At 32.9% G+C, this 18,443-nt stretch overlaps 1 protein-coding gene across 2 annotated transcripts in view; it reads left to right on the top strand.

The window, feature by feature from the left end:
* The window catches only part of LOC118737820 (ETS-like protein pointed), a 336,435-nt gene that overhangs the window by 250,864 nt on the left and 67,128 nt on the right, over positions 1-18,443 (top strand). For both annotated transcript variants that reach the window (XM_036468594.1, XM_036468596.1), the window contains 2 exons: positions 231-434; positions 4,477-4,716. In XM_036468594.1, coding sequence (XP_036324487.1) covers positions 231-434; positions 4,477-4,716 — 444 coding nt within the window. The remainder of the gene's footprint in view (positions 1-230; positions 435-4,476; positions 4,717-18,443) is intronic.

The following is an 18,443-nucleotide window of genomic DNA, read 5'->3' on the forward strand; positions in this document are numbered from 1 at the left end:
AAACAAATTTACACGCATTTGATTGCTTTCGTCAATAATATTAATTAAGGGAAATGGCAAGTGAAAAAAAAAAAAAAAATACAACCTCAACACTGTTAAGTGAGCATATCGAATGCATACCAATAACATTTTTTTAATTTTGATATCTTTGTGAGAAAAAATGCCCACCATATTTCTTAAGTGTGCCTACATACATACAAACATGCATTAATTTTTAATTTCTTTTTAAGATCCCCGCGAATGGACGGAGGAACATGTCATCTATTGGCTAAACTGGGCAATCAAAGAGTTCTCGCTGGTCTCAATGAATTTGGAGCCGTTTATAAAAATGAAAGGACGTGATATGATTGAATTGGGCAAGGACAAGTTTCTAGCGATAACGCCGCCATTTACTGGCGATATTTTGTGGGAACATTTAGATATACTACAGAAAGGTAAGTGGCAACGAGTTTGGAGTGTTAAAATACAAATAAGACAAATGAAATAAAAAAAATAAATTAAAAGTAAGAAGGAAACCAGAAGATTGTAGGTAAATCAAATTAGTAAGAAAACATGATTTTCTTAAGCTAAGGTCAATCAAACCCTGTTCAAATGCCATCTACGCTGATGAAGGGACTGGAATATTAATGTGCAGTTGGCGCCAGCAAATATTTCTAATAAATTTTGTATGGCCTATTAAAGATTGCTTTCTTCAGAAGTGCATACCTACGTACCTGCGTATAAAGGACATGGTATGAAAATTTAATTAACCAATTGATTTTTTTGCTCCAACAATACTGTCCATATGCCATACATAGAAAATGAATTTAAAGTAACTTTCACATTTAACTTCGTTTTTTTATTTTTGTTTACATAAAACAAATTGAATTACATATGCATTTTTCTACAACAACACTTGCACGAATGCTGCTCAACGCTGGGGAAATATAGAAGAAAATTTAATTTAAACTTCCGCTAATACGACTAAAGGCCAACGAATGGGTGGCAAAGTGTTTGACTGGTAGTAGTTGGGGGTGAATCGGCAGAGAATTTGCAGCTGCCGTTTTACCAGCGCTAACCTGTTACGTCAATACACACATACAAATACGTTCGCGTGCATTCATACAGTCAGCGTCAAAAATATGAACACCCCAACGTTTTAACGTTTTTATTTATTTGTATTTTCACTAACAAATTTTTCTTTTCTTTTATAGAAATATAGTTCATTCAACAGCAAAAACCAGCAGAATCAATTTTTAATTCTATATAGAACTCGGGGAAAATTCAAGAAATACCAAAACATTTTCATCAAAATTTTCAACTTTTCAATTCGATTTCTTAAATTTTGAGTAGTGTAATAAGGTGAAAGTTTCAAGTCTCTAAAAATCACGGTTGATTTTTGAAATTTTCTGTTTTGGTCGAGGGTTTTGGGCATTTTCTTCCATATAACGCATGAAAAAAATCTATTTTTATATGAAAGAAGAAAAATTCCCAAAAATTGACGGTAATTGAAAAGTTTAAACTTTGTTGGTATTTCTTGAATTTTCCCCGAGTTCTATATGAAATTGAAAAAATAGATTCTGCTAGTTTTTGCCATTGAAGGAACTATATTTTTATTAAAAAATTTAAAAATTTGTTATAACAAATATAAAAAAAATTAAATCGTCAAAACTTCAGGGTATTCATATTTTTGACGCCGACTGTATGTTCATACGAAGTACACTAAATGCATCTGCATGTTCTCTGGCCACTTCGTTTGTCCTAACTCACTTTGGCAATTTTCTAACCGACCAAACAACCTGCAAACCAACTGCTATTTAATGCGGAAAATATTAGTGTCGACGAAAAAAACACAAACCGCTGCGGACACACGCGAAAAATACGTCCACTCATACATTCACAAAACAACAAAATATTACACTCAAAGCGGATGTCTTCGAGGTAACAAAATCAACTGCACACGTACATACATACATATGTAGACGATTGTCCGCCCAGCCGCCGGCGGGTGTAGCAAACTCGGCAACTGTGTACTAAGAGCGAGCGTCAGCAACCTTTTCCTGAGTGGTCGCTGATTTTTCATTGATTTTCCACCTCCACGCAGCATTACGTTACATTATTGGAGCAAATTCGATTGTGAATGGGTTAACTTGCCTTGTGCCTCAATTTAAAGACTCCTGCTACTCCTTCATCGGCGTTAAATCAGTGGCGTTTGGTCGCGTGCCTCACCTTTTATTGGTCATTACTCGGCAGCTGAGGGTTTTTTGCATATATACTTTTGTATGTATGTGTACCAATACACTATTGGTAGTAGCTTGTTAGAAAGTAAACTGGTGAGCTGATAAGGTTAACGGTTGAAAGGAAGCAGGCAATAATCACAATCAAACGTAAATTTGCTTACCAGCCAATGCCTCGCACTATGTATAAAAAGTTACGCACTCACTGAATTTAGTTTTATGAATACACAAACATAGATATGCTTGGGTCAATAGAAAATGTTGGAAATTTCATGAAAAAGTTTGCTAGCTCCAGCTTATCGAGAAAGTTCGCATTAAGCCTTGTAAAACTTGTAGAGCATAGTGCTAATTCTTCTACTAACGAGAGCCAGTCAATATCCCTAGCTTGTAAAACTGCCAAGCGTCGAAGTAAAAAGATAAGCTGAATAAATTTGTAAACCCCTTCAGCCAAGTTAATGGTGGGTGGCCTGCTAAATATCCTGTGGGATTAAAAGGCATTATCGTCTAGATCTCTGCCTCTCGCAATTATCGCCCCAGTTCACACTGTATCAAACCAGCGCCCGTCTATTTTCAGCCTAAAAGCCGTTATTGAAGTTTGATACGCAGATCTTTCGCGCTATATATTGATTGAGACTCAGGATTTCTTTAGATGACAGACCCTTCCTTTTACCAAGGAGCTGTTTTCATTGCCAAACGCTGTAAATCCCCTGCAGCGCTTTTGTTCAACGTAACACTTCCGTAAAAGCTTTTTGCTAAATGACAAACAAATTACACGGAGAGAATTTTTTTAAACCAAACCAGAAACTAGAATATCGAGACTTGTTGTTCAACTTAGAAAACATCCAGGCCTACCTGCCCAATTAACTTAAGGACACTTTTTTCAATTTTCTTTTTGATGCAAAAATGCATCTAGATGCTCTGGGAATATTTCTGCGTCAAATAAATAACAATAATAAAAGTAAATAAATTGTCGCTTACGTTATATTTGCGGTTAGGGCTCGACATATTCCTATTTCCAAGAAAATCTAAGGAAATATAATTAAAAAAAAAAAAACAAGAAACTATTTTCTTGATTTAGTCTTGATATGCGCTAAAAGAAATAAAGAAACCATTAAGTAAATTGAGAAATTTTAGTTCACCCACCTAAAGGAATTGGTATGCCATTTTGCTCGCGGCGCTCCAACAGTCGCAATGCCTGACAAAGCAAAGCGCTGGAGTGTCATTGGGTATTTTTTTTCATTGTATTTTATTATTTTTTTATTGTAAATTTTAAATTGTATTTTAAAAAGAAAATAAATTAATTTCATATTAAATGTCAGCTTTAATTAACTACTTTTGGACATAAAATATCAATAAGAAAAACATTATATTTTTTATTTTCTTTTTTTTTACTTTTATATATATTTACTCTGTTTAACATTACATATTTATTTACATATTTTGCGGTAGGTGGTCCCATATTCGAACACCTCAGCCGTAACCTCAAAATGATAAAATTTAAATCTTCCTTTTATTTGTCCTGAATTCTAAAAAGTAGTTGTGAAATGCGGAAAAAAATGTATTCAAAGAAAAATTTGTATGAGGATATTTAAATAGAAACTTGTTTAAAGCAAACAATCTCCCGCATACGTCTGAATTACTCCGGCATTACTTTTCAACTAGTTTCAAGTTAGCTCCTTGTAGCCAACTACAAGTTTTTTTTTTTAACAGAAATCCCGCTTAATAGCGGGTTATTTTTTATCAACTGATAGTTTTTTTTCTGCAAGGGTAGAATAAGAAACTTCTGACTTCATTTAAGAAATTATTTTCTTGTTTATTTTAAAATTTCTTCAATAGACTTTGTGGTTGTCTGTAAACAAGAAAGCCGTTTTTTACTAAAGTGGTCTTCTAAAATTCTGTAAAAACTAAACCAAATTTTAATATTTCATAAATTAGTTACTATTTCGCGATCAAGAAAACATTTATCCAACTCTAAGTAAAAAACTTCTCTCCGTGTACGTTAAGACCTCCTTGTAAGCAGATCTTTCATTTAGTCTTTTGAAAAACAGAAAACGGCTTTCAAGATAGCTGCCAGTATTTACAATTATCTTGCGAAAGACTATGGTGAGTTGCCAGAATTGCCGGTAAGGTTTTTTCTCTTAAACAATTTAATTTTTTATCATTTTCACCAGGTTTATTATTCCTTAATTTTGTTTATTTTCTTAATTATTTATCTTTATTTATTTCAATTATATTTGTTTTTAATTTAATATTTACTCAGATTGTGAGAAAAGCGGTGTAGAGGATGTTGTGAATGCGCAACAGAATGCCTATGAGGCGGCCACTACAGCGTCAGTTTGTGGATCAGATCATCAAGTGGGCAGTTATTTAGGTAATAGCGGTAGTAATAATAACAATAGCAACAACAACAACAACAACAGTCACAGATTAGCACCGGATTATACAACACCGCCCGCCAGTGACAAAAGTAGTTTCAATTCACCGTCGGTGCATCACAGTGGTGAGTAATAAAAGAGCAAATTGATTTTTCTATGAACCTGTATAAAATTAAAGTATGTATTAAAAGCTCAGTAAACAAATAGAAACGGTGCAAATAATATAGGATAATGTCGAAATTTTACTAGGCATTGAAATTACGAAAAATTTGTGCCATTTAAAAATTGTGGCACAGATATTCTCTAGTGCCCAACTTTGTCATTAGAATTTGTCATTTGTCATTTAATGCCTAGTGGAAAATCGGCAAAAATTAAAAAAAAAAGTCCAAACACCAATGAAAGTGTGTTGCAGTGAAAATTGTTACGCTTTCAAAATTGAAAAAGAAAATATGTTTTGAAAATTACTAGTCTATAATTTTTATTTTTTTTTTTGCAAGTGGATGCAACATGTTGCTCCAGATGCTCATATTTACTGCACTGTTTGTTTTGCCAAATTTTGCATTCGCGTTCGCGTAAATTTTTTGTAAAATCAAGTTCATTAATTTGCATAAACATATGTATGTACATACCGTATATATTTGTGTAAAAAGCAACTTTTCCGCTATATCGTTTATTATTTATTTTCTGCGCGCATCCGGCGTGTGGCGAACTCATCAAAAAAATTACACGTACACGTACAAATGCCTTAATGATCAGCGTTGCAGGTTGAAGAAACATGGCTATCACATATGTACATATGTGTCTACATACATACATATTTATCCACAAATGTACACATTTTAAACCGTAACCAAATCCATAAAATTACCAAAAGATTTTATTTTGACTTTTAATTTGAAAGCTTCGTTTCGTTTTGGTCTCGTTGATTTGATTTTAATTTATGACATCGATGTATATCGTTTATTAATTGCTAATTTGAACTTTGTTTGGACAAACTATTAATTTTATTTGCTGTTTGACTAATTTATTTACTATATCTGAGCAATTCAAAATGAAATGAAACGGAAATTAATTTTCAAAAATTTATAGCCGGCAAAAAATTGTGTAGCTGCTCGTAGTAGACTTTACCATTTGTGCACCAAACAAAAAAAAAACAAGAAAATAGACAAATTATGGCAAAGGGGTCTATCATATGGTGCATTTTATGCGTATTGTGGGGCTACCGATGAATGCTAGCGTACGCCAGCTTTGGCATGGCAGCTAATAGCGTTGGATGCGCTTGGCGCCAGCCATCAGCCACCAGCAACCGACCGCCAATGGCGCGCGTTCAACCCACACATATTTTATTCAGTTTTTTTTTTTTCAATTTTAACTCCTACTTCCAAACGATAATGTTTACAAAATTTTAAATAATCTCGCTTTAGTGCGATACAAATTGCATTAAAGCCACTGGATGCTCCCTCGTGGCCTGTGTCAGCAGTTGGCGCTATCATTGAGACAGCTCCAATAAGAATATTAATGATATACAAATTTTAAGTTGCAGATACATTTGTAGCCATTGACAACTCAGCTGACATACACATATACTTATGTACATGTATAAATTCACATATGCGCTTATTTATGTAAATATGTTTGAGGTGTGTATTTAATTAGTATATCTGTATTAGTATTAGTGTGCATTTCCTTTCTAAAAATCTTCACTTGACTACAATCATATCTATGAACCTACATATGTAGCTGACGTGGTGTTAACATGATGTAGTGTATGTATAAGTAATAAATTTATTTATCGTATTTATTAATATTCACGGTGGCTTAATTGAGCTGGTGGCATACCACACATTAAATGAGCAACAACAGCAGAAAACAAGCGTAGTATCATAAGCTATTCACGCATACTTAGATGGTTAGTTTTTTTTTTTTATAAACATTTTTTTTTTTCATGGCACTAGGGCTGTGTACGTCTGGATGCTGTCGCTGTCTGTGAGAGATGATGGCATGTCATATTCGTTCACTTAATATTAATTTCTTGACCGCCACTCAATTGTCCGCCTTTGCTTGCCACCGTCTGTCATTGTTGTTGACATTATAATAAATTAGTGAAATTTATGGGTTTTGGACATAATTCAGTGTGATGTGAAACAATGGTTAAACAAATAAACTAATACAAATGATCAAAAAAATAGTCAAAAGCAGCTATGAAATTTAATTAAAAGACCGACCCAAAATTTGATGAAATAAGATTAGCTTAACTGAAGAAATGCTAATGAAGGCACAAAACGATGTATGTAGATGAAGTGATCAAACTGGCCTCCTAATAAGTGAACAAATATAATAAAAAATAATATAAATATATGTAATATAGCCAATTTCAATAAAACTTGATAAAACGGAAGGGAATAAATTGGATATTTAAATATGTACATATTTATGTAATTATATTTCATAAGAAGAGGCTCGGCCGAACACTAACATATGTGTAAGCGCCAATCTATTATTATTATTATATTATGTAATTATATTTCATGTCGATGGCTGAGTGCAAAATCGACCCATCTCGGCAGCCGGTTCAAAAAATCCCTATCTCAGAATTTGATTGAAACCCGCCTATTTCAGAATTCGGCTCTACAAATTTTTCATGAAAATAATTGTTAATATTATATTGGAACAAGTTGTACCCTTTCATTTTTCGCATAGTGTAAGTATATTAGGGTGGGCCCAAAATGCATGCGGGCGAAAAAATTTGAAATGTTAAGCTCTCTCCCACTAGAATTTTTCTATATGGGAAAAGGAATACCCTTTTTTGTTAAAAAATTATTTAGGACTGCCTCAAAGATCATAAAGTTTTTCAAGCATATTATATGGGAAAAAAACACTTTTTCATAGAAATGGTATAGAATTCTTAAAAATCAATATCGGAAAACTTTGTTTCTCTTTAAGAGACATCCAATAACAATTCCCAATTGTTTATTTAACATAGTTTTCCGTTCAAAATATATTGATTTTTAAGAATTCTGTACCATTTCTACATAAATGTGTTTTCCCCATATAAAATATATGGTATAATTCATAGGCTTTGAGGCATTTCAAAATATATATCTTTTTTTTTTAATATTTCTATTCCTGAGTCTTCATCGGGAGTGAAACTCGAATTGTTTAAACCGAAAGCTCGCTAGAGCGGGAGAGCCAAGGAGAAAGTGCTGATTATCATCTTCCAAACAGCTGCTACATTAAGAGCTTGCAATGATGTTGAGCAAGCTTTATCGCATGGAATTTATTCGAGCAATGGTCAGCTAAGACTTCCACCAGTGTCGAGAAATGCTTTAAAAGCTCCACATCCAAGCAGCTTGTGGTCAGTAAAACTTAGCCATCTTACATGCCAAGGTTTTCGTCCAGGGCTCGCTGAGCTAACTACGCCCCCGTCTTTCCATTAGCGGACCAATGGAGTCCTCATACTCACTTAACATGGTGGCCTGTCTTGCAAATTTCATCGGAACAACAGATTCTTGCAACATTATTCTTATTATTATTATTCCATTAACATTATTATTATTCCTTTCCAATCTTGGAACTTATTATCAAATTTCCAAGGTTTTTAATGACCGCCTTTCTATTGATTTTATGAAATCACTGCTTTGACTTAAAAGTCTATATTTGAGTTTTGTCCTTTGAGTCCTTCCTATTCAACTCCAATATATTTGCGAATAACTTCACTTAGCCGCGATTCCAAAAATTGCAAATCATCCACGCTTATCTTGAAAGAATCTGAATTATTAAAGGTTGGACCGTGAAACGTTGTGTAAAGAACATTTGAGATTGTAATGAAGTCAAAGCTTTTTAGAATTATGGAGTGTCCGTGCTTAAAATCATGGCCGCTTTGCTGAAGTGGAAGAACATAGTACCTATGTATGTTTACATCGCTGCCGCTTTGTCTTTCTGACGGATCTAAGCTCTGCATGTATTGAAGAACTACTGTTTTTGTGACTTTTGCCTTAAGTAACAGTGCTTAACTAGAATGACAGTTACAATTTACCTTAAAAGTGACATATTGCCCTAGCAAAGCAAAATCGTGCGGCCTCTGCTCTTTTCACCCTTCGATATAGGATCTGTTGCAACTACATTAAAACTGGGTGCAAGTAATATTTACCACTCTTTATAGAACGTTACGTTGTATTACGTTTTATGTAAATTTTGCTATGATTTTTATTATCTTTGAGTCGAACTTTTTTAGATTTTATTCTTTGTGGTATTTTATTTTCTTTCGGTCACCACATATTCGTTCAGCCAATTTACATAACATTCATTGCCTTATTTGCATACCATTCCATTAACGTGGTGCATACATGCATATCTGTTTCTGCTCAGTTTTACCAACTTAACCCCGTGACTAAAGTGTTTTCGACGATAAAAATTATTTTCATTCCATATGGAAAAAACTTTTTTCACTTGCATGTGGCATTATGATTATTCTAAAATTGTCTTCTCATAAGCTCTTGCTTTCAACTTAATCCACTATGCATAAGGTTAGTGTTCATGTATGTACATGCTTACACATGTTTATATGTACGTGTGTATGTTTCACTTAATTTCTTTTCGATCCAGGTGTTCAAGCACTTGAGCTCATTAAATTCCTTCTTTAGAGTAAGTGACAATTTTCTTAAGGCATATGTATTGGTTTGTGCAAACAAAGTGAAAGACAAGGACAAGGGGTTAAAATGGATGTAATCAATGTATTCTTACACTTTCGAGCGTTTCCATTGATTCTAAAAAATTGAGATTCATGGAGGATCATTACTATATTTACCAAATGCAAAAATTTTAGTCTCATTCCGGTCGCATTGCAGCATTTTAATTTTTTTTTTTTTTTTTGACGTGGTCTAATGTACATATTATAAGGAATGAATTACATGATTTGAGTGGCGGTAAATGGTAAAATGCTTTCAGTTTATATTTGGAACGCAAAATATTTAGCATGTATTGGTTTTGTTGATTTTTCTTTTTGTTACATTTTTCTAATACTAGTAGAAAATTCTTTCAACTTTACCAACATATATTTGCAGTTCATGTCAGCTATTAGAATTCTGATTCGTATTCAGAGCTCCCCTAAAAGAATTTTCTAGATGCGGCACTGAGTAAAAGGAAACAATTTTTTTTTCATTTGACATTCTATGCAGATATTCGTTGTCGATCTGTTGAAATGTCTAGCGAGTAATGAACTTAAATGTCTATAAAAATGAAATGACCTTAAAGAAAATGCGATTGTCGTTTTCAAAATCAACAAACTGTAACAAAAGTGAGTCCCAAGGGGAGAGTCTACAACGGTATAGGCACTGTGAAAGATACAAATATATGTATGCATGTATGTATGTATGTTTATATAAACGTAGCTATGTTTAACTCAGTACATTTGACTAATCAAATCATATGTGACATAATTTTCATAATGCCAGACATTACAGTTGTGGAGCAAGAATAATGTACACTTCGCTTCATTTGAGAAGGTACAGTGATTTTCTAAAATAATCTGGACTGTATCTTTACTTGCAGACTTCGAAAAAGCTTTGATTTCTGTCTCAAAACAGATAGAAATAGAGAAATACTCGTAGGTTTTATTGTCATTGATTGATTTTTTCATAAAAGAGATTGTTGAGGCTATTGAGATTGGTTTTATAAAACTGGAAGTCTATGTACGTATTTTCGCCAAAGTCTACTGAAACTTTTTTTGCATACAAATTTAAACCCATGACTAAACATTTTAGTAGCGCACATTTATACCTTAAGCGTATTTAACTAGAACGATCACCGATCATCAGTAGGGGTGCAAAAGTACCGCTTACTGTTTGAATCATACAACTAGAATACATATTTGTATGATGCAGTCCAGCTAGACCAAACACGTCCATACATACATATGTATTTATAGTATATGCTATACTAAACTCGCATATGCAAAAATGCATACCTTCATATGCATGTACATTAGGGCGGGTCAATTTGTATGGGAGATTTTTTCGGCTATGTGCGTACAGCACAGAAGGATTCTACGTGTAATTCTAAGTAAATTTGCCGAAGGAACCATGGGTATAAAATAAATTTGGACTTCACCAAATTGCGAAAATAGGTTTCTTAGCATTTTGCTGCAGTGTCGTATTGCAGTACTTAAATTTTGTAAGAGGTTTTTTGGGTATGAGGAATCCATTTCTGCACTTATCGTTTTCTTAAAACTTCCTCCAGAGGGCACAACAGTGAAAATTTTCCCATTTTCTCTGAAACAGATTTTCGCAATTTGGGAAACTCCAAATTGATTTTAGACTTATGGTTTCTTCGGCATATTTGCTTAGAATTACATGTAGAATCCTGCTATGCCTATTCGCGCATAGTAAAAAAAAAAAATTACCCACCCTAATGTACATATACATATATGTATGTATGTAAATACTCGCTTGTGCATTCGTACATCGCGCAATTTTTATTATTGTCTGCAAATTGGGTACATTGTACTCTCTTTATGTGGTGGCATAAAAACTGAGTAAATTTTACACAAACTATACATACATATGTGCATATGTATATACCATACATGTGTGTGTACTGACATGGCCACATCACAATACCTACGTCAAGCTTGGACAAACATTTTACGCATGATGCATTTTGCAAATAAAAAAAAAAAAAAACAATAAACCACAAAATCCTAAAACACAAAAGAATAGTGTAAAAGTCAAATGTTAGTAAAGAGTATCATTAATTCATACATGTACATATAATTAATATACTCACAAATCAATTCGAATAAAAATACTACGATAGAAATGTATAATACGAGTACCATAAATGTAAAGATTTAAAAAAATTTAATTTATACAGGCCATTGCACTCATATTTTTCACTTAATAATAATAGATTGGCGCTTACACATATGTTAGTGTTTGGCCGAGCTTCTCCTCCGACATGTGGCGTGCGCCTTGATGTTGCCACACATAGAGGAGGGGCCTACAGTTTTACGCCGACTTCGAACGGCGATTGTATTTTTATGAGAAGCTGTTTTTCATGGCAGAAATGCACTCGGAGGTTTACCATTGCCTGCCGAGGCACGACCGCTGTCAAGAAAAAACCTTTTTTCGATATTTTCTGCGATGTTGCTTTGACCAGGGCTTGAACCCTGGTGCTGAAGAGTGAAAGCGCGCACTGCTTACCACTACACCAAAGCGGCCGATACTTTTCACTTACCGGCCGTCTTCACGTGCTGGAAAATCTCGCTTGCGTGACGACGCATGCGAGAAAAGGCACGTGTAGACCGCAAAAAGTACCAAGCATGCTTTTACTCGCTTACCGAGCAGTATGCGAGCTCTCGCTTGCTTTCAAATGTCATTTTTGTTGTTTGACAGCTATGTTCTCATTTTGCAGAATTCAGAGTAGCAACATCGTTTATTTTGGAGGCAAATACAAATTTAGAGGCAGCCATTTTTCATTTGGAAATAGTATACATCCCTTTATGCAGATGTTCTAATTTTCTCAAACTTTTAAGAGCCTGCAAAGCTTGAACCTTCTTGTTTGGCGACATTTTACAAATGAAAAAGTATGCTGTCAAATGTCCAGTCAACAAAACTCTATCTCGCTTGCTATAGAAAAAAGCAGAACGCAAGCGAGATTTTCAAGCATGTGAAGACGGCCGGTTACATAAGTAATAAGACTATTTTTCACTTACATAAGTAATAATTCGTCTAAATATGTACATATAGTTTGGAAATACTAAAATGTATCTATATTTTAATTGAAATTCAAACACCTTACTTGCATAGCACGTACGTACAATGAGATCAAAGTGGTTGAAAGTAGTCCTAATTGGTTCTTAAATGCTCATAAATAAATATCGCTTGTAATAACTATTAACCTGGCACGAATTGGTCTATGTTACTGCTATTTAGCTTTAATTGAAGCGTTTATTGGCATAGCCCAGCAAGGATTAAAGCAGCCGTATCTAGTTTGATTAACGTCACTGCTAATTTGTCTAGACGCGGAGCGAACTATGTACATACATGCATATGTACGTATATTTTAATTGTGTTTCAACACATTTATGATTGAAGTGACATTAGCTTTCATTTAGATAAATATACGTGCATAATACAAAGTTATAATAAATTTAATTATATAAACTACAATACAATAAAATTCTTATAAAATAAAATCAAAATGAGAAACAAAAGGGCAGTTTTGCACCCCCGTACTTTACAATATACATATGTATGTACATACGGTTAGCATGCATAAATATAAACTGAAAATGCAGGCCAATTACAAAAAAAAAAATCGATGTACATATGTATACGTAGTATAAAAGGAAAAATTAATTTTTTAATTCTTAGTAAGTTTTTAAACATTAAACATAAATCACATTTTCTTCATTGGTATTAAACATTTTAAAAATTAACATTTAACAACTGTTAATTCCTTTTTGGGGGATTTGTAACTTCACCAAAATGGTTTTGAACTAATATCTAATTTCCACTAGGCATTGAAATGACAAAAAATTGAAGGCATTTAAAAAATGCCATGTGAAGATGAATTGATTGACTATTATTTTAACGTAATGACACAAATATTTTTTAATGCCTAGTGGAAATCGAGCATAATATATAGGAAATACATAATTGGCTCTTACCATACCCCACGAATCTTTTAAAACGCTTTTAACCGTTATTTTACATAGAAAATTTTAAGATTTCAAGACATTACGGCGCTTAGCACGACCTGTCAATCCCATAATTATAATTACGCTAGTTTACACTCCTCTTAGACCTCTGTGAAAAGAAATTTCTAGGCAAACTTTGGGTGGCTGAACCCGAAAACAATACCCGTTTCATCAAATAAGCGTTTCCGAGATTTTTTCGATTTTTTCGTTGATTGGATGTTTTTTAATAAGATATTGTCAAATAACTTCCGGAAATTTTCGGAAATGCTTCTTTGAAAAGAAAATTGGGTATTGTTTTCGTGCTCAGCGAACTAAAATTAGCTTAGGAAAAAATGTTTCTTACAACAAATTTGTCGAACAGTATCTATTACTGAAATTTTTGATCCTGGCCTTAATTTTCTCGTGTAACCTCACATATATAGTACATACATAAGTATTGGGGTGGTCCTTAAAAATATCAGCATCTAAATTTTGTATAAGGCAACTACGTATAAAATAAAGACATTCACGAACATCTTATATTTTAAAATAATTTTTAGCAGAATCCGAAAATAATTCTTATTTTCAAACTTTCAATGCAAGAAGTCATTCGGAAAGGATTGGTCTTTTGAACATTTGGATATATTTAGCGATGTGATGCTATTTTTCAGTCAAAAGTAAAAGTTTAAAAACTTGACTTTTATTTTTTCGGTCAAAAATAATAGTTAAAAAGTCAAGTGTTAACTTTTATTTTTGACCGAAAAAATACAAGTCAATATGTACCTTTTATTTATGACTGAAAACATATCGGCGAGAAAATAACGATTATTTTTTTTTTACTTTTTTGTAAAAAAGTATACCGTTGCGGTTAGTGGTCGGGTTTGGAAAAATTTAAAACTGATACCTTTAAATATTATGTATTGAAAACTATCTATATAATTTCATAGTAATAGCCAAATGGATTCATCATGCAATAAGCTCTAAAAACATCGTCATCTTTTGACGTTTTTCGGAACAAGTGAAGCATTTTTCAAATTCAAGTTCTATAACACTGGTTTGAAAATAATTAAAAACAAAAATACCAAGAAACTCATATACTCTTTTCTCTCTTTTTACTTATCATAAACAGAGGGCATACAGTGCAAATGACTAAGAGCGGTTCACTAAAACTTTTTTTGAAACTAGACACCGAAACCCATGAAAATCAGTGGGCTATTTACTTATAGATCATAGAAACTCATCAAGATCAGTGGCTCTGTAACGTAGACTTCTCATGCCACTGATTGTTCAAATATGAGATTTTGTTACATAACTCCTTAATTTAAGCAGCAAAAGTCCAACAACTTTGTACCCTATTTGCATACCATAAATAAAAAAAGATCACAGTGAAAATCATTAAGATCACTTGCGTATTATGTATAGCTTCTCAACAACTGATTAAAAATGCAGTAAGTAATAGGTTAAAGTTAAATTTTCTTATGTTAATTAAAAGTATGAAGCCTTTGGCATAGCCGAAGACACAATTTTAAATTTTCAAACCCCATAGCTGCTGCGTACAAACATATGTACATGTAACTCTAGCGTGGCCTTTAGGAACACCTTGCAGTTTCTTATCAACAAAATCAGTTGACTATTGGCTTACCGTCGTTGTGGCATTGTGGAAATATTAAAGTAATGATGAAAACAACAACAGCATATTATTTAGTTTTCACTTACTATTTTGCACTCTAAACATACCATACATATATGTACGTAAGTATGTATGTACATTAAGGTGGTCCGAAAAAAAGTTTAAACTGTTAAGCTCTCACGCCTACGATTTTTCTAAATGAAAAAAATATCCATATTTTTTTGTAAAAAAAATATATATATGAAGTTTTCCATGTATTTTATATGGGGAAAACCACGTTTCCATAGAAATGGTATTGAATTCCTGAAAATCGATATTTTTCGATCGCAAGACTATTTCTTTTCAGGAGACATCTAATAACAATACTCAGTAATTGGAAGTCTGCTGTAGAGGGACAGAGTTTTCCGCTCGAAAAATTATGATTTTCATGAATACGAAAAATTAGGGAAGGAAAATAATCATTATTTTTAAAATTTTAACTAAAAAAATCAACAAGTTGTAATCATCGTAAAACAATTTTAACTATACTCTCGCATTTGTGTTCGTACGTCCCAATGTAATTTACCATGATTTTTATTTTGCTAGTTTAATCAATAATTATTACATATAATAATTAATATTTTATGATTTTTATTTTTCAAAGATAATAATTATTAATGAGTTTTGTTTTTCCACTTAAGAATAATGATCATTAAAAAACTCAAAATCTATACCAGCGTAATTTCTGACATATCCTTTTCAGAGGTAGCGTCACCCTAATAAAAGGATTAAGTACCAAAACTTTTAGGTCAACGTTTTAGTAGATTGCTACGTATGGCCTTTTCAATTTCATAAATAATTATTATTTTTAAGTGGAAAAATAAAACTCAATAATTTCTAATAATAATCATAAATAATCATCAGTTGAGATCGAAAAAATAAAAATCAAATAATAATTATTTCCGTTGAGCGAAAAAATAAAACCCAATTATTATTTTTATTTATAAGCGAAAAAAAATAAAAATCAATAAATAATGATGAAATGCTATAAAATACATGGAAACTCCTCCATCGTTTTTTTTTTTAACAGAAAAATACGGGTAATCTTTTTTCCATTTAGAAAAATTCTTGTGGGTGAGTGCTTAACATTTTAAACTAACCCCCCTCCCCCATGTGGGTTTGAACCACCTTAATGCACATACATACATATACTCACAAGTAGAACGTTAATTGCGAGCTGCTTCTATTAAAAATCATCTATTCATTTATTTTTGTATTAGTTTTTGTTGTATTTTTTTTGATTTCGCTGAAAAGTTTCATCGGCGTTTACGTGTGAATACGAGTCATTTGTTCAACAAATATCTTATTTTTTGCGTGCAAATATCTAAGATACACTAGCCTAGTTATGCTCTCAACCAAATCAGCAGAAGACCCTGACTTGACTGGTTGTTGGCAGCTACTACCTATTGCTGCCATTGCCGGTTGCCTCAACAAATGATTGGATGACTGGGCAGGCTGAGGATGACGAGAGTGGCTTCTACACTCACATAAAGGTGATGAATCGCAATAATTGTACAAAACACAACTACAACAACAATAACGTTAATAGCTTTGAAGAAGGTGGAGCAGCAAAAGAAGAAGAGGAGTAGGTGCCAATGGTAAAAAGCAACAAGAATCATAAACAAGCAAGAAGCCAAAAATAAATAAAAAATCTAGCAGCAAAATTCAGCATAGAAGTATTCTAGACATTGCATTTCATTAAAAACGAATGACTGAATTAACGCAGTTCACAAAAAGTGTGGTTGTTGTTATGGCTTTTGGTGCTTGTCTTGGGCGCTTGGTTGAGCTGTAAACTGCTGTTGCCACTTTGTTTCTCTTTTGGTAGCCAATTGTTGAAAGTGTTGTTTTTTTTATACATACACTACTCTATAGCTATACCATTGTTCAGGCACAAATTGTTAAAAAAAAAATCCACAAAGAATCACCAAAACCAAATTAACTCCCGCAACGACTAGCTGTCTTTGTATAGGACTTTAGCTGATTCTCTGTTCCAAAAGCCAACCAAAAATGCGCCGAGCTGTAACGGTCTAGATTTTTTCTGCCAAAGCACAGCTCCCCGTTTTACCGGCTTTAGTGAACTCATTTCATTTGTTTCATTAAGTTGATCCACCCCCTCTGCGCGTGCGTCACCTTCCACAAAAAAACCCAAATAATTCTTTAAATTATGCAATTTAAATGTCTTAAATGAGGTGCTTACGTAGTGTATACAACTGTCTACATACATATATATGTGTGTGTGTGTCAGTACATACTGACATATGTATGTATCTAGCAAATGGATGTTGCATGATAATTTGTAGGCTTGTCAGTCGTTCATTTGTATGTAGGGTCATTCGGTCTGTAGTCGCTTGGATTTTTACGCTCCGCGCATCTACTCGAAACGCTTTTTATCATCACTTTAGTTTGGGCGAAGTCGCTTTTAATTTCTTGCTCATTCGCGTCCGCCAACCTTTTACCTTTTCGCCTCACCACCAACAAAGAAGATGATGAAATTCATTTTCGACTTTTCGCGCTTGGGTGACGCTAAAATGAGAGTAACACGTATGTACATACATATGTACAAACAAATAGCTTTAGCGGACAAATCTACTAAAGGAAAATACATAAAAATCAAGAAAAGCTTCTTGAATTTGGTAATCCGGATTTAAGGCTACAATTTTGTAATTTCTTTATATTTTTCCTTTTTTTTTGTTGTAGATAAAGCGCTGAAATAATTAAAATTTTACAGATTCTGTATCTGTTGATATTTAAAGCAATTACCATATGAGTAAATGTGATGCCGCTTAATTTTTTAACCCTTTCAGGACCAAAAGAAACATTCTTCACAAACTCTATTCCACCCATAAAACTGTAAATCATTTTAAATTTTGCTGCTTTTTATAATGTGCCTCATTTTTATTTAGCTATTTTTATCATACAATTTTACAAATATATATTTTTACCCACACTAAAAAGGTTTACCACCAATTAGAGAAGAATCACTTTTAGAAATAAAAGATAGTTATAAAAACAATTGAAAAAAAAATTTATTATTAGAAACTTATTTAAATAAAAAAATCTAAGAAAAATAAAAGCTTCAGAGAAGGGGAGTAATTTTTAGAGAATATTTATTAGGAAGAAATCTTTTTTAGAACAAATTTTAATCAAAAGCGGAAAGAATTATCAAAAAAAAAAAAAATTGTTTGCTGGGAAAAATGTTGGAGGAAATTAAATTGATTAGAGGACATACGCTCTGAACTAAATACGGAATGTTTAAGAACAGCTGTAAAAATACATACGTACTATGGAAAGGGGCTAAAAAAAGTTGAACTAAAACTGCCTACAATGCAATGTGTTTAAAGAGTTTTTTCCTTTTTTCTTTTTTTTTTTCCTTGGCAAAGCTTCGGTAAACGATTTTGGTCGCTCCATTGAAGGAATATTTAAACAAAACTTGAAACCAGAAACAAATTTGATATGAGACAAATGGATGACAATTGTTATAACCTCTTCCACAACTTCATGTTCAA

This window comes from Rhagoletis pomonella, unplaced genomic scaffold (assembly GCF_013731165.1).
Source record: "Rhagoletis pomonella isolate Grant_MI unplaced genomic scaffold, Rhpom_1.0 Rhpom_scaffold_00004, whole genome shotgun sequence".
Lineage (NCBI taxonomy): Eukaryota > Metazoa > Arthropoda > Insecta > Diptera > Tephritidae > Rhagoletis > Rhagoletis pomonella.